Genomic DNA, 24,030 nt, shown 5'->3' with positions numbered 1-24,030 from the left:
AAACATCTGACCTCTAATTGCCAACAATGGTTTCTGTACCAAATATTAAGGTCTGTTTTTCTATTGTATCAAATACTTATTTCATGCAATAAAATGCAAATCATTTAAAATTCATACAATGTGATTTTCTGATTTTTTTTTTTTTTTTGGGATTCTGTCGCTCACAGTCGACGTGTACCTACAATAAAAATTACAGACCTCTCTATTTCTTTGTAGGTGGGAAAACTTGCAAAGTCGACAGTGGATCAAATACCTATTTGCCTCACTGTGTAAACATTTAGGCTACCCAGACAGTGTGTTAAAATGTAAAATCATGGGAGTTCGATTGCACCACAAAAGGACAAATTATTAATTTTACAATTAGATTGGAAAAGACTGAAATAATCTGGTCTTATGCCTTACTGGATAACTATTTGTGGGTTAATTTAACCGACGACAAAACCTAATTTGGCAGTGTCACTGAAAATGGAGTGAACATGAATAAACGACATGGATTATTTTCAAACTCAGACCAAAAACACAGTTATCAGTGGATTCCCACTATAAAAGTAAAATCCCCTTCAAGCAACCACAGATTGATGACTCGTGAAAAGTACTATGGGAAGTATTTTTAGGTCCAAAGTTAACATTTCCCCAGCTCAACAATGGTCAAAACGTCTTACGTCTGTCAGTAAATGTTTAAATTTGACCAATGCTGAAGTGACAGTTTTACCTGATATATGTTTTAAAGTTGACATCTGAGAGATATAGATGAAAGCTCTCATTTATAAAAATGATCTGATTTGAGGTTCATGGATGTAACCACCTACATCATAACTTTTCACCTTTGAACTGGACGTTACGTTTTCCGTCCCATCAGTGAGCATGAAAATTTGCACCAGATTTTCGCACCAGTGTTACTCTGACAACACAACAGCCAGATGGTTATAAAGTGTCAAAACCCACTGATGCAACCGCGTGTGCTTACAGTAACACCTGAGGCTGACTTATTTCTCCATTCAAACAGGAAAAGTGGTGGTTATGTGTTGACAGCAGGACAGTGTTTCATTTGTTGTTGCAGCTACAAGGCATCCATAGGAATAAACACACATGAGGTCAGAAAAGAAAAAGAAAACACATTACAGAAAAGCAGAGGAACATCATTATTACGTATCTGGCTAAATATTAAACCTTTCCTTACAGTTTTCCTCTTCATTTAAACATTAAATATTCATCATCTTATGAATGGCTAAATATATTACAGAATAAAAATCAGACTGAAAATTAATTTAGACATTTAGTTCAAGGTACAGAACATCTCTGAAGGAAACCAGGGGTAGTGTTACATGCAGAGTTGCCTTAATTAATCTCATGACTGATGTTTTGTTCAACCAATGTGGCTGCCAAGCAACAGGAGACTGAGGAGAAAAATGATGATTCCCATCTCTACAGGTTTGATTGACTTTTTTTTTTTTTTTTGGCCAGCTACAGGTGCAAAACTGAAAGGACTTACTTATCCTCAATAATTAAGATGAAAAAAAACCCTCCTATACTGTAAAATTTCACTTAACCTTTATACGTTTACGTTTTGTTAAAGTGCTTTCATTTCACCCCTGATCTGCACATGAACATTCAACCCATCAGATTTAGGGCTGCACAATACCATCTTACAACACAATGTGTGTGATACAAATCCCAAAACTAAATACAATATCCAGCTATAACAGCGAGCATCGCCCACGTTATTTGATGATCAAGTTATTTAACATAAATGCATTTGTTGCTGCCACAGATAAAATATTTTTTTCCCCCTCCACATCTTCCTCTCTCACATTTTCTGTTAATGATTCTATTCCATTTTAGATCTCTCCATCTTGGTTTTCAGGATTTCCTGGAAAATGTAAAGACAGATGAAGGAATGCACAGTAATGTGTTGGTGATATGACAAAGGTACTACTTGGAACTTTTGAAATGGAGGGAAAAGGGGGAATTTACCTCTTCTTCATCCAACATTACAGGGAGTGCTCTGTGGGTGACATAAAAAAGAAAACCACAAGTGATTTTACAAATGGCACACAATCACATGATGGCAGTGTCATATCGAGGTCAAACAACATTTTAACATCATCTCCATGCTAAAGGAGTGTGTCTAATGACCGTTATTCAGCATTTACAGCGCATCATACAGATCTGAACGACTGCAAACTACACATTCATACTATAACTGTAGGTCACATGACAACTTAAAGACTTTTAGTAAGATGATATAATAATCACTAAACAGGGTGTCTGACATGGTCTGTGGCAAAATACTGAAGCTGTAACTGCCATGTGAGTTTCTCAGAATAAAAATGTAAAATAAAAACAACATTACTTACACATCAGCAACAGTCGTAGGGATGTTCTCCTCGACCCATTTTAAGTCTTCATCCTGGCAAAAGCAGAGTTGGGAGGGTGTCACATAACAAAAAACCCATAAACACTATAAATGGTAATGATGACGACAACAGAAGACCCACCTCTTTACTCAGTAGTTTCTGAGAGCCATTCGTGTCGGGTTTTGAGCCTCTCATCTTCATTCCCTCTTTAATAAATAACAGGGGGGGGATCCAAACATGAGAACAAGGTGATGGAGTGTTCCATTTATAGAAGTGAATTTAACAGGAAATCTGTTCTCCACATCCATGACCACAACTAGATAACGCCAACAGCAGCCAGTTGGACAACAACCCATCCAACAACACACTGATGGTGGCTGTAAACACGTCACTTTGAAGATTTTGAAAGTGAGTGTGACCGTTACACAGCCCAAAAAAAAGTCTAAGCTTTAGAGGTCTTTTTTGTCCCAGGACAAATCCACTGGCACAGTGACATTTGTCCTTTATGTGTTGACAGTTATCAATAGCAAGATCTTGGATAATGAGTAGATACTAATATTTATTTGCAAACATTAATAATAAATGACAAAACAATGAACATACTCATAAATATCAGACAAAGTGATTACAACAGCCCTGTCATCTGACAATAATGATGATAATAATAATGCATTTTATTTATAAGCGCCTTTTAGATCTCTCAAGGTCACCTTACATCAGATACACACAAACATATTAAAATGAACAAACAAGACCACGATAATCAATCCAGACAGACACAATTCAAATGACTAAAACAGAGTTTAAAATACATAACATATATAATATAAAATGGTAGTGAGTGGGGAATGATCATACGGGGTAAGCTAATCTAAAGAAATACGTTTTGACCCATGATTTGAAGGTGGGCGAAGATGTTATTGTACGCTGGCCTTGTGGGAGTGCATTGCAAAGCCGGGGAGCAGAACAGCTAAAAGATATGAGTCCCACGGCAGTCAGGTGGGCAGAGTATGAAGAGAAGCGGGGCTGAGGAAGAACGACGTGAACCAGAAGGTGTATAAATCTCAAGGAGCTTAGTAAGGTATGAGGGAGTGAGGTTATGGAGAGCTTGAATGTTAGAAACAAGATTTTGACATTAATATGAAAATGAACCAGCAGCCAGTGAAGTTGCTTGAGGATGGGGGTGATGTGTTGTAAGGATGGGGTTCTGGAAATGGATGTAAGCAGCTAAACCAGCTGATGTTTATGGAGGGACTTGTGCAGTAGACCAAAGAACATTGCATTGCAGTAATCAAGACGGGATGTAACAAGAGCATTAACCAATATGGCAGTATTAGTGAGGGAGAGTGATGAGCGGAGGTGATTAATATTACCAGGGTGAAAATAAGCACATCGGGTGATACTGTTTATGTGAGCTGTTAAACAGAGAGTGCTATCAAGGATGCCACCCAGACTCTTAACCTGAGAGGAGGGAAAAAACCAATGGAATTATCAATGGATAATGAAACACTATCAACTTTGGAAAGAGAAGATTTACTTCCAACAAGAAGGAATTCAATTTTATTACCAGAACCATTAAGAACCATGCTTTAATATCTTGTAAACAACTGATAAGGGAGGAAGTAGGAACAGTGATGGTAGGTTTAGAGGAGAAGTAGAGCGGGGTGTCATCTGCATAGTAGTGGAAACTAATCCCATATTCTAATCCAATTACATTTGTTCCAGAAATCTGATTGGTTAATCATGTGTGATTTCAGACAATAAAATATCGAGTAGATGGTGAAAAAATATTTGACCGTTTCACATTTGATGTGCGTAGGTGTCACTAACGGCGCTGTCAGCTGAGAGCGACAGAAACTAGTGCAGCAACGACGATGCCAAAATGCATGGATTAAATGGATTTAAACTGGATTGATTGATGGATTTATCTCAATGCAGCTGACGAGATGGAGAAATCTGTGGGTCTGCTCACAGAATTTCCAGTTAGGCATGAAGACGCTGTTTCTACGGTACGCTTTGATGAGGCGACCACACCCATTCACAACGATTCGCCAACCGAATTACTTACAGAAAACTAAACCGTGCAAGCAATGGAATTGGATTAGAATGGGAATAACCCTGTTGTGTCTGATGATTTGCGGACGTTCATGCTGGATTACGGTCACAAATAGCCATTTTACCTTTTTAAAACTCAATTTGCGACCATAAAATCCAGCATGAACGTCCACAATTAGACACAACAGGGTTATTCCCCAATTGTCTGAAAATGTTGGCAAGGAGGAGAAGGTAAATAATAAAAAGCAGGGACCCCAGAACACAGCCTTAGGGAACACCACTACTGACACTGGATTGCTGGGATTGGAAATTCTTTAACCGCACAGACTGAGTACGATCAGAAAGATATGAGGTAAACAGAAAGAGAGCTATGTTGTTTAAAAGCTAATCGGTAAGGAGAATGAGAGACTGTATGAAAGGCTGCAGTTAGGTCTAAGAGAATGAGTATGGTGGGTAATCCAGAGTCTACTGCCATCAGCAGGTCATTTGTAATTTTTACCAAGGCTGTTTGAGACTGTGAAATGGACAAAAAACAGACTGAAACTGTTCGTAAAGTATTGTATTGGCGAGATAGTTATCAACCTGTAAAGCAACTATTTTTTCTAAAATTTTGGGCAGATATGGGAGGTTTGATATTGGTCATTTATTTAACTCATTATGATCAGAGCCAGTTTTTTAAGTAATGGTGTAAATTATTGCAGTTTTGAGGGATGATGGAACAGAAGAGAACAGTGTATTATGTCGACGACGATGGTGGGTCGGGGGGGGGGGGGGGGCAGAGTCTAACCAGGTTTGTGGGCAGAGGATCAACTTTACAGGTGGAGGACTTTGATTTACAGATGATGGCAGACACTTCACTGATAGAAGGGAGACTGAAGTTAGAAAATGAAAAAGTCAAAGGTGAAAGAGGCAGTGAGCAGTATTTACAGTCAACTGTGTTACATGGAGGAGACAACTGCAGATGGATATTCTCAATTTTGAAGGTAAAAAAATATGTCTATTGCACAGTTTAGTGGAGTACATGTGAGACGGAAAAGTATCTGGTGGCTGTAAAACATTATTCAATGTGGAAAAAGAAGTGTGTGTATTTCCCTCAGCATTCTAGATGAGGGTGGTATAGTAAGCAGTTTTAGCATTGAGAATAGTTCCTTCTTATTTCAGGATTACAATACATGTCCTTATTTATTTATTTATTGTTTATATGATGAGGACAATGCACATTAATGAACACTTTGTACATTTTCATTCCTTAGTGTAAATATGTCAGATTTAGCTAAAAGCTACTTTCCATTTGTAGTCCTCCTTATGTATGGTAAGTCCAGTTTTCCTTGAAAGATGCTCTAGATGGCTTAATGGTTTTAATGTTTCTGAACGTGATGGAGCGGGACACATTAGTTTGGAGAATGGCAGACTAATATTGAATGAAACACGTTTATGGTCCGAGATGGGAATGTCAGAGATTGTCTACTTTAGAGGAAGTATACCGTACAGCAAATGAGATCCAAAATATGACCTTTAGAATGTGTAGAAGAATCAATACAGGGAGACAACTACGAGTGTCAGGAAGGTAGATCTCGAGGACCGAACAGGGGCACCTAAACATACTATAATTTGTCAGAAAAAGCAAGACTGTCTTACCAAATGCGTCATTCAGCATGGGCTCCTTGGCCTCATCGTCTTCATCATCATCATCAATCAGGGGAGAATGGGAAAATCTGAGAACAAACATTGACAGTGAGACGCCTCTATTGAGCATTTATTAAACAAATTTATATATACATTGAGCAGGCATAAAGATGTTTGTGCTTTTAGCCCTGCCTGCCATTGGTGCTGGTGCTTATCACCAGATTCTACAGTATGAAACAGACTGGAGTCAACAACTCCCCCTAGATGGACCACCAGTCTATCGCAGGTTACTTCCCCAGCCAAGGCCAGTACCCATTTATAGATAGGTAGACTGAGACAATACAAAAAAGTGCCTTGACCAAGGACATAGGTGGCATAACAGAGAATCAAACTGAGGTCTAAACCATTTCCTATCCCCCTCTGCTTTTAGCTTCAGGTCAAAATCCAGTTGCACTGGGGAGATCTTGACTGAACCTCTGGCTGTTAGCAGAGGGCCGGAACAGGACCATGATAACCAGCAGAATGGTGGAGAACAGGAGACGCCAGAAGGCATCATCTACCCACAAATCCCTCCAACCCTATGGAAAATAAAAAAATAAAACACAAAGTTAAATCACCTGTTACAAAAACGAAGTGTTGTGAAGGCACAGCGCAAGGCACAATATCTAAATAATCATTGACAGAATATAAACTAACCGACTGACAGTCCACCAGCTTGAAGACTTTGGTGGTCCAGATGATGAATACAATGGAAGCTGAGGGGAGTGATTGAAAGAGAAAAAAAAGACAACAGGTAGCATTTTGGTGTCTTTATACATTTAAGAAATGCATGCAAAAAAACAACAACAACAAATAAACAAACAAAAAAAACAAACAAAACACAAAAACAAAAGTACAAGCTCAAACAAGCAAACTAGTGCTTATAGTTGTTCTTTCTCTGTAAATTCAATGCAACTCACAACAACAGAGAAGATGAGTGTGTTGGTAAAGTGCTGGTACAAAGAGAGCTTCACTATATTTCTGCGGAGCTTCAGGGAGACGAGTGGGTTTGAGATAAAACTGATGAAAATGTAAAGCGCATTAAGGAGAAAAAAAACTAAATAAGATCATCAAAAAACACTGTGGTGCTTCTAAAAAAATCCTGACTAGCCATTTTGGCCGAGTAAAGGATTATCCACCACATGACACATGGAGTCAATAAGGGAGAGGCTGAGATTAGCCACCAGGGCAACCGTCCCGTAGAATCCCTGGAGAAAAACAAGAGGCTGAGACCAAACGAAGCAAAACAAAGACTCCATGAATCTAAAGGGTAACCAAGGATACAGTGCCTGTGGAACTGATTAGAATGGAGAAAATAATTACTTAATGACACGTGTTTTCAAAAAGATTCTGTTAAGATCTGGAGAAGATTTAAGTCTGCTGTTTCTGGCATTACCTCCTAAAAACACATCTGCTCAAACTATGTAATAAATTATTCATTTCACAACTTTATTTGTGCAACTTGGAATTTTTAAGACTTTGGTTCCTACATGACTCACTCTCTCTGAATTTATTCACACAGGTTTTTAAAGCTGCATTAGGTAGATCATCTTGTAAAAATGCAGTAGTTTGTCAGCTTGAATCAGTGTGAAGGCGCAACTGATACACATTCTTCATCTACAGCAGAAATTTGTGCTCATATGAAATTCCACTCTGTCCACAGGAAGTGATAAATTAGGTCTGAATGAAAGGCATCAGAGGGCTGATGCTTATTCAGCACACTACACACAGCAACATAAATGTACAAGTAAATACACATTTGTCTGCAACAGTGTTTTTGACTGTGTCGGACTTTATCATGACTTCTGGGTGGCTTCATTATGAAATCATTCATAGCAATCAATCACAAATATTTTAGTGATCAATATATGCTTTAGATCAGGTGTGCACATAACTGGTGCTTGTTTATGCTAAAAACAAATGATGCACAGCAGAAAACGGAGGGAATTTCTTCTCAGGAGGAAAGCGATGATGACTGCTTGTAGGAAAAGTGCTTCCTTCTGTGCATCATTTAATTTTTAGCACGCACAAGCACCAGTTATGTGCACTCCTGCTTTAGATCATCCATCTAGTCTTTTTGGTTGTTGAGAGATACAAAAAAGGATGTTTACAGACCATTTTTTTCTTGACCTGTTTATGGTGCAATCACCTTCTGCTTCCACTCAGGATGAGCAACATGACCACAAATTAATATTATGATTACAGTATATTACTAGTTTTGCACACGACTCCTTTAATAGTTACCCTTTTTTAAAAGCAACACTTTAACCTGGATTGCTTTCATTTGCACATCTGCTCCTTCAAAAGATAAAATCTAGGTAAAAAAAACTAATAAATTAAAGATTTTTACAGTTATATGTATAAAAGGTCAGTGGCTGTGTTAATTAAATTATTAAGAATTAAAAGAGTCTGTAGGTCAAACAGGCTGCTCATTCAGTTTATTCATTTGCATGACTATGCAAATGTCTATGTGGTACTATGTGGTATCGTCAACATTACTTTGGAATGAATGATGCCAGCATGTGCATAACTAGAGTGTGGATACCCGTGTGTGACAAAATTAAATGCTGCCCAGCAGAAAACACAGAGGTAAACATTCTTTACTGCTACATAGCATTTATTTTTAGCATACATGTGCACCTGTGCAGCATTTACATGCACAAAATAGATCATTGGGGGGAGCATGATTGGCTGAACACACCACCTCTGTCTGAGGCTCTGATCACAGCTCTAACAGCTCTGCAGTGCTTATCAGACCTGGGCCAAAATGTTTATTGATCTCAAAATGTATGAATATTTGGAATTATGTCATCTTTTCCTTCCTTGGAGTATGTAAAAAAAAAAAAAAGTCCAGTGTGTTCTGTATCCTCACAGTGTTAACGGTACTGCGCAATTAATGATGATGCACTGTTTCTTTCTCTTTTTGCTCTGTATGCACCACTCTGCATTTAATCATTAGTGATCGATCTCTGCTCCCCTCCACAGCATGTCTTTTTCCTGGTTCTCTCCCTCAGCCCCAACCAGTCCCAGCAGAAGACTGCCCCTCCCTGAGCCTGGTTCTGCTGGAGGTTTCTTCCTGTTAAAAGGGAGTTTTTCCTTCCCACTGTAGCCAAGTGCTTGCTCACAGGGGGTCGTTTTGACCATTGGGGTTTTACATAATTATTGTATGGGCTTGCCTTACAATATAAAGTGCCTTGGGGCAACTGTTTGTTGTGATTTGGCGCTATATAAAAAAATTGATTGATTGATTGAATTAATATCATGGTGAACTATTATACTGGTGATGAATAGGACACCAGTGTAAAGCCCCATGTCTTCCTTCTACATGATAGTATTTGACCTGCACTGCACCTAACCATCTCATTATTACACAAAGTACAACCAACAACTGCATTGGTTGAAAACTACCAATAAGACTTGTGCTATGCACTGTTGCACACCGGTGTCGCAGACCAAATGGCCCCCCGAAGAATGGGTCTGCCCGCCTTCACTGCGCATGCATCACTTTGTACTCTTCAACCAAAAAGATCAAATGGTTTCATGGGATTATTAACCATCAGCTGACAAGGGAAACCCTCTTAAATCATTCTAAAGTCAGTTTTAAGCAGAAACAAGGCGACACACAGTGACGCTTTGAATGACAGAGTGAAGGCATCAGCTAGCAGCTCATGTAGCCGCGGCGCTCTGATCCTCTTTTATGATGAAATAACGCAGAATTTATATGGAAATGATTGTTGTACAAAAGCTTCAGATATCTGTTGCTGAGATAGATGATGACTGGAGTGCAGTTTTAAGCAGAAACCGAGGTGATAATTCGTGAACCGCAGCTAATGATGCATGCACATTGAAGGCAGGGCAGACCGATTTTTAGGGGGGACCGTTTGGTTTGCGACACTGGCTCGAACAGAGGCCCCCATGGTATTTAAACTGGCTTAGCATACCAATCAATTATAACTACTGCTGAAACGACTAGTTGTAAAAGTCAACTACAACTAAAATTAGTCAACCACTTGTACCCAAGTGGTTGACTAATTTTCTTCTAGTCAGTAGTTGGGTAATTCAGATTAATCTGCAGAGCTACAAAAACAGAGCATCCTTGCAGAGATTGTTTCAGTGAGGACAGAAATCACACAGCACGCTGTTCTCCCAACCCCAATTAGAACACGTGAGATAACTGCAGGGCAGTAAAAGTCCTGTGCTGATTTGTGCTTCCTACTCTGTCACTGTGTTGCCCTTCACAGCAAACTCAGCCTCTCAGTCACTCAGAATAAACAAAATAAAATCCATGAAAATTTAAGAAGAGCCCACGTTTGGTAAACAAATGCAAGGTTGATGGTGTTTAACTGGCACTTACACCCGTCACTCTCAGCACACCTTCCACAGAGGAGAAGAACAGGTAAAGGAGCCCAACAGCTACAAGCCGATGTACTGTGGTACCCAACCTGGGCCTACACAAAACATCAAAAATTTTATTTTGAACATGTCAACAGCAAGCTCGCTGTCAGATCTGCTTTCTACTATGAACTCATTAAATTAATTACATAGTCCACTGTGAAATTAATGAAAATGAAGACAGTGGATATTCAGCCACTAGACAGCATTGCTTCAATAAACATTATAAAGCTACCAGACGCTCTTATTGGTCGATGACCTTTATACCCCTGTCACACATAGCCAGAATCACACAGAATGGCGTCAGAATGACGGATCAGCACATATCCGCAAAGTGTCAGGTTTCAGTTCCAAAACGTTCTGACAGCCATCTGCGAGAGTCCACATAGTTGGTCAAAATCGGCCGGCAGCCCCAAGTATGATGCACATCTTCAAAACTCTCCGGGCGCCGTTGAGATGGGACACCTATCCGACAGCAGTCTGAGCGCCATCTGATCGCAATTTACATATTCTGAAGGCAGCATAAACAGGATCCGAAAGGATTTGAGTGCGTATGAGGGAACCTCGAGGCAAAGCCTGCCGGCATGACCTGCACATGCCACTTATAATGTCCACCTCCACTGTCCCCCCACCCCCCAGAGCACAAAGGAACCGTTGATCGTTGATATGCACGTGGCACACAGCCATCCATGTGCAGGGGATGTGAGCACAGCGCGAACAAACCAAAAGCACCATGCCCACTGCAGGTCAATGTGTCGAACAGCGCACGGTGCTGCAGATCTGGACAGGCTGTTGTATCCATAATAGATCTTACAGTACAGATAATATTCCTCCCCATGGGCAACGTAAATAATGTGAATACTGTCTCCATCATAACTGTATATAACACAGGCAGCTGTGTCTTTCTGTGGTGTGCAGTAACGCGTCATTGCAGGCGTCAGGTTCAGAGCTGAAATGATCACCTTCTAACTCTGTAGGAGATGTGACGTGGAACTGTTGTGCCAGGTCATTACAACATTAATAAACATGAATTTCACCACCAACAGCGGTCCAGAAATGTTTCACAGTGCAGACATGGACGTGAAGCCGAAACCGCAGCCTGTGGCTAAAATCCTCTCACCCAAAATAAAAAAAAAAAGAATCCCAAGTGATAATCCAACCATTGCAGTGTCCAGAGTTGTGTTGTGATCCTTAAGTGAGCAAAAAAGAAAAAAAAAAAAAAGAAATTAAAGTTCCCTGGAAAGGTGCCATCTGACGCAGGGGACAGCATCGACACTGCCAGCAAACTTTCAACGAAGCTGTCCTGTGGCACTAAGACGTTTGGACATCAGGCAGTCTGCAGCACCTTTTATGGCCGTCTGACAGCAGTCTGTGTCATCTACCTGTTGTCTACATACGCTTTACATGCCATCGTGCAGGTGTGGACGAGGAGATCCGGATGCATTCTGACATGGCTCACCATCCCTCTTTTCCTCCCGACTGCGTTGGATTATGGCAATATTTGCTGTGTTAGGCATGGTTTCTGCACATTCTTGCTATGTGTGACGGGGGCTTTGATGTTTCATGACACAATATAGAGGACATGCCACAGAACGAAGACTTATCACATATCTACTAATATAAGCAACACGATGGTCATCATTGGCCGTGTCCCAGAGCAGCCTATACGCATGGTTCTTGAAGTGGAGCAATATCTCCACCTGGTGAACATTTACCATTAATACAGGAACAATAGAGTGATACAGTGGTAGAGTTCTGATTTAGAATGTGAACACCATGCGTAAGGTTTTGTTCCTGACCTGGTTCTTAATTAGCAGTACAAGTTTCACCAACATTGTGCAGCTGTTTAAAGGGTTAAAGGACAATGAGGTATAAAAGCATATACAGCTTCCAATTTAGTTTCATAATGGCAGTTGCACTTTCCCCTTTCAACAGGATTCCTACAGCTTAATGACTTATAGATGTACAAATTTTTTAATGCCTATCAGAATGAAATTTAAGAGTAACATTATAATAATCGTGCACTACATCAAACTGATTGAAATTGTCTCTACTCTGAACATTCCAGCAACAACAAGAGATTTCTTGGTTCCACTATATTACTTGCTTTCAGTGAATTAAAAACCAAACACATATTGCCATTTATTTTGGTAGAGTTAATTGCAATGTACTAAGAAAATGAATACAATCCTTTGTACTGTGTCTTGGCATTGTTAAAACTTTTGAAAGACTGACTTAAGACATTTTATTACCAATTAAACCTTAAGGCAAATACAATGCTTTGTAAAACTTTAAGGATTCACAGTAACCCTGTTCAAACAACTATATTGTGAAATATAGGCGTGGCTTATATGGACCAATAACAGTAACGAGTGGCGGAAAAACTTACTAAACCAGCTGAATAGCTACTGCAAAGTACTAGCAACTTATTACAAGTGATATTGCTATAAATATTTAAAATATCAACAGCAACACTGGAAAAAAGGTCTGTTGGATTTACTGCACATAAATAAATATGTACATCGGTTGAACATGATCAGAATGTGTTCAAAATACCATCATTTTCTTACGTTTTGTCTTCAAAAACATAAGAAAATTGTTAGTTGGACACATCCTGATCATATATGTATTGATCATTTTTCTTGATTTTTTTTTTCTACAGACTGAAAAACACAGGTAATTTCCCCAAGATATATGTATTTTTTTGATTCACAGAAACGATAGTCACACTGCTTCATATTTCTTGCCTGAAGTAAAGAGATCCCTTTTTTGTTATAAAATACACAATTAGTTTCTCAAATTATGCCACTTGAAATCCAGATGTAAAGAGTTTCCCACTGATTTAGATTCTAAGATATGAAAAGTTAATCCAAGTCAATTTGGCTTAGTTCTTTATCAGTATAGGTGATTATTATTTTAGTCAATTAGCTAATCACGACAGCACTACACCAAAGTCATGCAGATTTAAAAAACATCCACATCAAAGGTCATTTTTCCAAAGTGAACTCACTTGACTATTCCGTAGCCAAGACTGACAATGAGGACCAGGATTCGAGCTAGAGACCTCTTGAGTGCAGAAAGAAGCTCCGCAAAAATCACAGCACCTTGAACTACAGAAAACAACAAGCACACACTAAAATTATTACCGGTAATAAAAAAACAACAACACGTGTCATACCATAACCCAGGGATCATATAAAATGAACCAACCATAGTCTCCTTTGTAACGGATACTCTGATACTCAGAGTAAAATACAGCTTTCTCCAACATCCCAAGGATGATAACAGCGCCGATCCAGAACTGGGTTCGAAGTAAATCCCCTCCAATAACAGGCACACCAGAAGAGCCAGAGAACACCAAACAGCACATACACAATGCACATGACCATGAAGAACTGTGATGAACAGGAGAGAACAAATATCATAAATATCGGGTCAGATTTGACTGAAGTACAAATAGTTTTATGTTGGAGCTGTCAAATTTACATTATTTATGTTTCATAACAACAAATGCAGCATAAAAGTACTTTTTTTCCTCATGAACAAAAAACATTTAGACTATTTATTCCATCAGAGAATAAAATGGAAGACATCGGTATGTAACTGTGGATTTATGGTCTACTTCTTATATTTGGTTATATCAGTACAATTCCTCCGTAAGGTTTCATTTTGTTTTGTTTTTTTATTAACAACACTGACACCTACCATCATCAAAGGCCAGTCTGCTGGAGAGGAATAGTCATGTGGTCCCTTCATCTCCACATTCACTACATTAAAAAAGTACAGATACAAAAGTCACAAAAGGGCAAAATGGGGTTTTAAGTTTCTTTACCAGGTTTAAATAAAAAAAATAGTGTAATACTCCCAGTGAAACTGTCTGGTGTCTCACTTGTGAAAGCAAAGTTGGACCCTGCTACACCTTCATCATCTAGTCTGTGGCTCTTCGGCTGCACCTTCACGATGAACAGATACGGGCTGTCCTCCCAGGCTTTGGCCACTGCACCGATGCCCTGCAACAACACTTTTGTGAACTAAGGATGAGAAATGTTTTACTCTCTTAACGTACTGAATAATTCATTTGTGGGTTTAAACTATAATGTTATTTTCAAAAACAACTTAAAGAAAAGGCTGAAAGTATCTCATTGTTTGAAATACATGAGATCTATCTGAATTATTCCTGGGAAATGATGCGTCAGGATTACAAAGGGGAAAACAAAAAAAATGTGAAGATAAAAGCAGTAACTCATCTTACCGGTTTATCCAGCCAAAAAAGGCTCACATTCGATGAGTCACTCTAAACCAAATACACAAACAAACAACAGTTTTGAAGAAAACACACAATGCAAAATGAATTCTAAAATAATCATTTACTGGTAATTTGTTAACGACAAAAGATAATCTATTTGGTATGATTTTTTTTTTAAATTCAGCTTATCAATTTCTAAAATTGTCGAGTAAGATATCTGGCTTTCAGATGTATGATTGAGAAAACAATACCAAGGACTTATCAAGTAGAATGGAACCAATATCAATATAAAAAAACAGAAGCCTTGGAAGAAGAAAAAAAAAAAATAAATAATATATATATATATATATATATATATATATATATATATATATATATATATATATATACTCCCCCTCTAGCTGCCACCTTATCGTGGTGGGGGAGTTTGCGTACCCGGATAAACCTAGGAGCTATGTTGTCGGGGGCTTTGTGCTCCCTGTAGGGTCTCCCAAGGCACACAGGTCCTAGGTGACGGGTCAGACTAAGGGCAGTTCAGAACCTCCATGACCAGTAAAAGATCAAGGATCGAGACGTCGCCCGGTATGGCGGAGCCAGGGTCCCACCCTGGAGCCAGGCCTGGGGTTGGGGCTCGCGCGCGAGCGCCTGGTGGTTGGGCCTTAGCCCATGGGGCCCGGCCAGGCTCAGCCCGAAAGAGTGACGTGGGCCCGCCCTCCTGTGGGTTCACCACCTGCAGAGGGGGCCATGGGGGTCGGGTGCAGAGAGGATTGGGTGGCGGTCGAGGGCTCACCTCCACGCACAGCTTGGGCTCTGGTACCCAACTCCTGGAGAGGGGCTGGACGCTTCATTTTTCTGGCGTCGCCCATTGGGAGAGGCGGAGAGCTGGGGTCGCATTGCTTATTGCTCCCCAGCTCAGTCGCCAAGTGTTGGAGTTCACTCCGGTGAACGAGAGGGTCGCGTCCCTACGCCTTCAGGTCGGGGACAGGTCTCTCACCGTTGTCTCGGCCTACAGGCCGAGCAGCAGTGCAGAGTACCCGACCTTCCTGGAGTCCCTGGGAGGGGTACTAGATAGCGCTCCGACTGGGGACTCCATTGTTCTCCTGGGGGATTTCAACGCCCACGTGGGCGGCAACAGTGAGACCTGGAGGGGGGTGGTCGGGAAGCACGGCCTCCCCGATCTGAACTTGAGTGGTGTTCAGTTGTTGGACTTCTGTGCTAGTCACAGTTTGTCCATCACGAACACCATGTTCGAGCACAAGGGTGTCCATAAGTGCACGTGGCACCAGGACACCCTGAGCCGGAGGTCGATGGTCGACTTTGTAGTCGTATCATCTGACCTTTGGCCACGTGTCTCGGACACTCGAGTGAAGAGAGGGGCAGAGCTGTCGACTGATCACCACCTGGTGGTGAGTTGGATCTGCTGGGAGGGTAGGAAGCCGGTCAGACCTGGCAGGCCCAAACATATTGTGAGGGTCTGCTGGGAACGACTGGCGGAACCCTCTGTCAGCAAGGTCTTCAACTCCCACCTCCGGGAGAGCTTCTCCCAGATCCCGGGGGAGGTTGGAGACATGGAGTCCGAGTGGACCATGTTCTCCACCTCCATTGTCGATGCGGCTGCTCGTAGCTGTGCTCGCAAGGTCTCTGGTGCCTGTTGTGGTGGCAATCCCCGAACCCGGTGGTGGACACCGGAAGTAAGTGATGCCGTCAAGCTGAAGAAGGAGTCCTACTTATCTTTGTTGGTAGGTGGGACCCCAGAGGCAGCTGACAGGTACCGGCAGGCCAAGCGTGCCGCAGCCCGTGCGGTCGCAGAGGCAAAAATTCGGGTCTGGGAGGAGTTCAGGGAGGCTATGGAGGAGAACCAATGGTCAGCCTCGAAGAGATTCTGGCAAACCGTCCGACGCCTCAGGAGGCGGAAGCAGCTCTCCACCAGCACTGTTTACAGTGCGGGTGGGAAGCTGTTGACCCTGACTGGGGATGTTGTCGGGCGGTGGAAGGAGTACTTCGAGGATCTCCTCAATCCCGTCGTCACGTCTTCCGAAGAGGAAGCAGAGACTGGGGACTCAGAGGCGGACTCATCCATTACCCAGGCCGAAGTCACCGAGGTGGTTAGAAAGCTCCTCGGTGGCAAGGCTCCTGGGGTGGATGAAATCCGTCCTGAGTACCTTACGTCTCTGGATGTTGTGGGGCTGTCTTGGCTGACACGCCTCTGCAACATCGCGGGGCGATCGGGGACAGTGCCTCTGGATTGGCAGACCGGGGTGTTGGTCCCTCTGTTTAAGAAGGGGGACCGGAGGGTGTGTTCCAACTATAGGGGGATCACACTCCTCAGCCTCCCCGGTAAGGTCTATTCCAGAGTACTGGAGAGGAGAATTCGACCGATGGTCGAACCTCGGATTCAGGAGGAGCAGTGTGGTTTTCGTCCTGGTCGCGGCACACTGGACCAGCTCTACACGCTCCATCGGGTGCTCGAGGGTTCATGGGAGTTCGCCCAACCAGTCCACGTGTTTTATGGATCTGGAGAAGGCGTTCGACCGTGTCCCTCTGGGCACCCTGTGGGGAGTGCTCCGGGAGTACGGGGTCTGGGGTCCTTTGCTAAGGGCTATCCGGTCCCTGTACGACCGCAGCAGGAGCTTGGTTCGCATTGCCGGTAGTAAGTCAAACCTGTTTCCAGTGCACGTTGGCCTCCGCCAGGGCTGCCCTTTGTCACCGGGTCTGTTCATTATTTTATGGACAGAATTTCTAGGCACAGCCAGGGTGTAGAGGGGGTCTGGTTTGGGAACCACAGAATCTTGTCTCTGCTGTTTGCGGACGATGTGGTTCTGTTGGCTTCGTCAAATCAGGCATTATTACACCCATTTTGGCACCCTTCACTAGCTTCCTGTCCCAGTGAGATCAGATTTTAAGGTTCTACTACTAGTCTATAAAATTGTTCACGGACTGGCACCTCCCTACCTAGCTGACCTAATTAAACCCTACGTATTGGCCCGAGCTTTGCGTTCTCAGGGTGCAGGACTACTTTGTGTCCCTAAGCTGAATAAGAAGTCTGCGGGTCATAGAGCTTTCTCTTATCGTGCCCCTGTTCTGTGGAATGATCTCCCTGCATCAATAAAACAGTCAGATTCTGTAGAGACTTTCAAGTCCAGACTTAAGACGCACTTATTTTCCCTTTCGTATGGCCAGAATACTGGTATAGTTTCATTTTACGCTTTTTACTCTTTTAATTTATTTGATTAGGAAACGGACGTTGCCTCAACTACCTACATTCTGAGTCTTTTAGCGAAGCTTAGGGCTAGTGGCCGGCAATCACCTTAGTATTTCTTCTGTTTTTATTGTTGATTAATGCTGGCAAATTATACTGCATTTCTTGTCTTTCTGATGCCTGATTCTGTTTTTTTCCTCTCTGTTTTAAGGTGCAGCTCCATCCAGAGATGAGAGTTGTATTTGTGCTGGTGACCCTCCTGCCCTGTGCAACAACAGCATTTTCTGTATATTCGTTTTGTGAATTGTTCTGTAATTTATGTCCGTAGCATGGCCCAAGCAGAGGGTCGCCCCTTTGAGTCTGGTCTGCTTGGGCTTTCTTCCTCAGAGGGAGTTTTTCCTTACAACTGTTGCTCTGGGGTTTAGTAAGGTTAGACCTTACATGTGTGAAATGCCTAGAGGCAACTCTGTTGTGACACACACACACACACACACATATACATCCCCTGGCAATAATTATGGAATCACCGGCCTCGGAGGATGTTCATTCAGTTGTTTAATTTTGTAGAAAAAAAAAGCAGATCAAAGACATGACACAAAACTACAGTCATTTCAAATGGCAACTTTCTGGCTTTAAGAAACACTATAAGAAATCAAGAAAAAAAGATTGTGGCAGTCAGTAACGGTTACTTTTTTTAGACCAAGCAGAGGAAAACAATATGGAATCACTCAATTCTGAGGAATAAATTATGGAATCACCCTGTAAATTTTCATCCCCAAAACTAACACCTACATCAAATCAGATCTGCTCGTTGACATTCATCCTATGTCATGACATTGACCCTATGTGTCTTTTTGCAAGGAATGTTTTCACAGTTTTTGCTCTATGGCAAGATGCATTATCATCTTGAAAAATGATTTCATCATCCCCAAACATCCTTTCACTTGTCCAAAATATCAACGTAAACTTGTGCATTTATTGATGATGTGATGACAGCCATCTCCCCAGTGCCTTTACCTGACATGCAGCCCCATATCATCAATGATATGATTTACATGTTCTCTTCAGGCAGTCATCTTTATAAATCCCATTGGAACGGCACCAAACAAAAGTTCCAGCATCATCACCTTGCCCAATGCAGATTCGAGATTCATCACTGAATATGACTTTCATCCAGTCATCCACAGTCCACGATTGCTTTTCCTTAGTCCATTGTAACCTTGTTTTTTTCTGTTTAGGTGTTAATGATGGCTTTCGTTTAGCTTTTCTGTATGTAAATCCTATTTCCTTTAGGCGGTTTCTTACAGTTCGGTCACAGACATTGACTCCAGTTTACTCCCATTCATTCCTCATTTGTTTTGTTGTGCATTTTTCGATTTATGAGACATATTGCTTTAAGTTTTCTGTCTTGATGCTTTGATGTCTTCCTTGGTCTACCAGTATGTTTGCCTTTAACAACCTTCCCATGTTGTTTGTATTTGGTCCAGAGTTTAGACACAGCTGACTGTGAACAACCAACATCTTTTGCAACATTGCGTGATGATTTACCCTCTTTTAAGAGTTTGATAATCCTCTCCTTTGTTTCAGTTGACATCTCTCGTGTTGGAGCCATGATTCATGTCAGTCCACTTGGTGCAACAGCTCTCCAAGGTGTGATCACTCCTTTTTAGATGCAGACTAACGAGCAGATCTGATTTGATGCAGATGTTAGGTGTTTTTGGGATGAAAATTTACAGGGTGATTCCATAATTTATTCCTCAGAATTGAGTGAGTCCATATTTTTTTCCTCTGCTTGGTCTAAAAAAGTAACCGTTACTGACTGCCACAATCTTTTTTTCTTGATTTCTTATAGTGTTTCTTAAAGCCAGAAAGTTGCCATTTGAAATGACTTTAGTTTTGCGTCATGTCTGTGATCTGCTTTTTTTCTACAAAATTAAACAACTGAATGAACATCCTCTGAGGCCAGTGATTCCATAATTATTGCCAGGGGTTGTATACATACATATACATACATATACACATATACGAGGGCTGTCAATAAAGTATAGGTCCTTTTTATTTTTTCAAAAACTATATGGATTTCATTCATATGTTTTTACGTCAGACATGCTTGAACCCTCGTGCGCATGCGTGAGTTTTTCCACGCCTGTCGGTGACGTCATTCGCCTGTGAACACTCCTTGTGGGAGGAGTCGTCCAGCCTCTCGTCGGAATTCCTTTGTCTGAGAAGTTGCTGAGAGACTGGCGCTTTGTTTGATCACAATTTTTTCTAAACCTGTGAGACACATCGAAGTGGACACGGTTCGAAAAATTAAGCTGGTTTTCGGTGAAAATTTTAATGGCTGATGAGAGATTTTGAGGTGATACTGTCACTTTAAGGACTTCCCACGGAGTGAGACGTCATGCAGCACTCCCAGGAGCCGTCGTCAGCCTGTTTCAAGCTGAAAACCTCCACGTTTCAGGCTCTATTGATCCAGGACGTTGTGAGAGAACAGAGAAGTTTCAGAAGAAGTCGGTTTCAGCATTTTATCCGGATATTCCACTGTTAAAGGAGATTTTTTTAATGAAAGACGTGCGGACGGGTCCGCGCGTCGGGACGCAGCCGGCGCGGTGCGGCGGCACAGGAAAAACACCTCCATGTTGATAACCATTTGTAAAATCCAGGCGGCTTTTGATGGCTTTCAGTGGAGTGAGTATATGAGAAATTGTTTAACAGCTGGACAAGTTCCAACTTGTCCTTAAGGCTTCCAACGAAGGTGTTTTTCCTGTGGCGGAGCGTCACGGCGGCTGCGAGCCGACGCTGCAATCTGCCCGCACGTCTTTCATTAAAAAAAATCTCCTTTAACAGTGGAATATCCGGATAAAATGCTGAAACCGACTTCTTCTGAAACTTCTCTGTTCTCTAACGACGTCCTGGATCAATAGAGCCTGAAATGTGGAGGTTTTCAGCTTGAAAACAGGCTGACGACGGCGCCTGGGAGTGCTGCACGACGTCTCGCTCCGTGGGAAGACCTTAAAGCGACAGTATCACCTCAAAATCTCTCATCAGCCGTTAAAATTTTCACCGAAAACCAGCTTAATTTTTCGAACCGTGTCCACTTCGATGTGTCTCACAGGTTTAGAAAAAATTTTGATCAAACAAAGCGCCAGTCTCTCAGCAACTTCTCAGACAAAGGAATTCCGACGAGGGGCTGGACGACTCCTCCCACAAGGAGTGCTCACAGGCGAATGACGTCACCGACAGGCGTGGAAAAACTCACGCATGCACACGAGGGTTCAAGCATGTCTGACGTAAAAACATATGAATGAAATCCATATAGTTTTTGAAAAAATAAAAAGGACCTATACTTTATTGACAGACCTCATATATATATATATATATATATATATATATATATGTGTGTGTGTGTGTGTGTGTGTGTGTGTGTGTGTGTGTGTGTGTGTGTGTGTGTGTGTATGAAATAGCAGCCCAGTTAGGTTGCTGAATATGTGCCACCATACCATGTAAAAAAAAATAAATAAAACTGCAAAAACTCTATTTATTCAAGGCAATATACTTCAATCAATGTTTGAGTTTTGAGCCACTTTAGTTTAGGACAGCTTTCCCAATAATACTTTCTATTCAGATAACTTACTTTTTAAATTCTCTTCAACAGAAGACAGATTTGACATGTTAACAGATACATTTTACCTTTGTTAAAAAGCGTGGTAAGAACAACCGTGGGGGTACCGTATAGACTGCATGGAGCAGCATTGTGAGCCCCATGTCCACGACCATTTGTACCAATCTTCAAGTGTAGTTGGCAACAGGAAACATGAATTTTGCCCATTTTAATAAATTGCGCCCAATTACTTCACTTTTGGAAACAGAACGCAAAATTGGGGCAAAAAATCTGCAATGGGAGTCCAGCTTCAGAACAGTAAACTAGACGTTTTATGAGGCTGAGGCCAAAACATTCCAAAACTACACTAGGGTGACCGCAATGTGTGGGAAAACCAAACCGGTGCATGAAACTCAAAATGGACAAGTGAAATGTAGTTGACCACTGCCCACATTGGGTCTAACTGAAAAATTCATCTTACCCACAGTCACGTTGCACCTGTCTCTCAAAACAATTTGTTGGAGCAAAGAACACTGCATAGTTTACACAGACATTTGTTCAATCTGCCCATCAGCAATTAGCATTTTAATTTTTACAGAAGACACACATTAGGAATGTATCATGAAGCATTTTTACATAATGACTATCACAAAATAAATAAATAACTACTGTGTTGCCTGTGGGCATCCACAGGCTCTAGAATGGGTAGTGTTTATAAAATAGGTAGCTGACATTTTTCAAGGGTGGTAATGAATTATTCAAAGTTTCTATAATGATTTGGAATGGCGTGTGAGTCCAGAATGTAATTATCAATGTCCATTGTTCACTGTTGTGAACTAATATCCATAGTTTCTCCAAAAATATTAGTCCTATCAACATTCCATTTTCACTGCGATCATCCTTGACCCAAAATATATAAGCATACCAAACGGCAAATGTCAGCTCTCCCCAGCTCATTTCAATTCAATTCAGTTTAATTTATTTCATTTATATAGCACCAAATCACAACAAAGTTGCCACAAGGCGCTTCATAAAAGTAAGGTCTAACCCTATCAACCCCTAGAGCAAGCACACAGGGGACAGTGGTTACAAGGAAAAACTCCCTCTAATGATTTGAGGAAGAAACCTCAAGCAGACCAGACTCAAAGGGGTGACCCTCTGCTTGGGCCATTCTACTGACATAACTGACAATACGAATATACAGGAAATTTTGGGAGTCCATGCTGGTGCACAGGATAAGAGGCCTGCAGAAGAAGACACCCACTTCCATCTCTGGGTGGAGCCGCACCTCAAACACAGAGAAAAAAAAAAAAAAACAGAATCAGGCAGCAGAAAGACAACAAATACAGTATAATTTGTCAGCATTAAGCAACAAGAAAAACAGAAGTACTAAGGTGACTGCTGACCACTAACCCTAAGCTTCACTAGAAGACCCAGACCCAGTTACTCTGTGATCGAAGCCATCCACACGCACGTACACAGAGGCCACTTGGCTTTTAATATGTAGCTATGCAAATACGTGGTCAAAATAACCCCAATCAATTTGCATCTGCTCCTTACTTTTGTAAGCATAGAGTGTCTACCATGTGTTGTTACTGAATCATCTCTTCACAAGAATATCTCTACACACTCTGACAGTCAACAGAATGACCTGCACTCAAGTTAATACTGAGTGACACATACTGTAAGAATAGAGTATAAAAAAAAGGAGAAGCTTTTAATAGACACTGTTTGTTCAGTGAGTCACCTTTAGGCTGGAGAGTGAATGATAAGGGTTGAAGTCTGCATAGTAAACCTAACGCAGGAGACAGAAGGCAAAGAAATGTTACAGGTCCCGTCAAACACAGCCAGCTCTTGTACACCATCTCTAAGACCATTTCCACTTGCAACAAATGTCCTGTACAGTATTTTGTTATGTGGGAACAAAAGAAGGTGTCGCTCATTGTTTCTTCCTACTACTCTTGGCTTAGTATCATACAAGGGTATTTTCATCCTTAGCTTAAGTGGGAAGACCAGCTGAATAATTGCTGTAGCATTTCACATTGCTAACAGAGTAAGTACCAATACATGGAATATGACACTGCAGTACTGTGATATTGCAAGCACATTTAACAAAGTGTTAAACCCTTTCTGAAGCTACAAATCACACAGCAGATCTCTCTTTGTGTTGCAGAGAGCTAGAGATCTGTAAGAAAGCTCACAAAATTATAACCCCCTGCCATACTAGTTGATTGCATGCAATATGGTATTAAACTGAGTGATTGATGTTTTACTGAAATCCACAAGACTCATGGACAGAAGGACTCACTGATTCTTGTAAACACCCCCCAATACAGCTACATGTATTCAAAGAGGTCTTCACAAGTCCACTAATTTTCAAAGAACTGAGTTCTGATAAGCTCTGGTAGAAGCCGCATGCTTTCTGTCTTGAATATAAAGGACATATGTCATATCATATATATAGTAAAATATAGCATATAATATATAGTAAAATCGCACAAGTATCCCAGTTAAG

General features: G+C 41.4%; 1 protein-coding gene across 1 annotated transcript in view; it reads right to left on the bottom strand.

The window, feature by feature from the left end:
- Nucleotides 1-1,524: 1,524 nt before the first annotated feature.
- Nucleotides 1,525-24,030, bottom strand: part of LOC117532092 (transmembrane protein 87A-like) — a 30,390-nt gene continuing 7,884 nt past the window's right edge. The window contains 18 exon segments of the mRNA XM_034195337.1: nt 1,525-1,870; nt 1,975-2,005; nt 2,358-2,410; nt 2,499-2,563; nt 6,051-6,127; nt 6,513-6,616; nt 6,735-6,793; nt 6,997-7,108; nt 7,213-7,227; nt 7,229-7,285; nt 10,432-10,525; nt 13,480-13,579; nt 13,680-13,788; nt 13,790-13,864; nt 14,175-14,236; nt 14,359-14,479; nt 14,722-14,763; nt 23,263-23,310. Of these exon segments, the coding sequence (XP_034051228.1) occupies nt 1,829-1,870; nt 1,975-2,005; nt 2,358-2,410; nt 2,499-2,563; nt 6,051-6,127; nt 6,513-6,616; nt 6,735-6,793; nt 6,997-7,108; nt 7,213-7,227; nt 7,229-7,285; nt 10,432-10,525; nt 13,480-13,579; nt 13,680-13,788; nt 13,790-13,864; nt 14,175-14,236; nt 14,359-14,479; nt 14,722-14,763; nt 23,263-23,310 (1,266 nt within the window). The 3' untranslated portion in view covers nt 1,525-1,828.

This window comes from Thalassophryne amazonica, chromosome 19 (assembly GCF_902500255.1).
Source record: "Thalassophryne amazonica chromosome 19, fThaAma1.1, whole genome shotgun sequence".
Classification (NCBI taxonomy): Eukaryota; Metazoa; Chordata; class Actinopteri; order Batrachoidiformes; family Batrachoididae; genus Thalassophryne; species Thalassophryne amazonica.
Note: the sequence above shows the minus strand (reverse complement) of the source record. Positions and strands in the feature narration are given on the sequence as shown.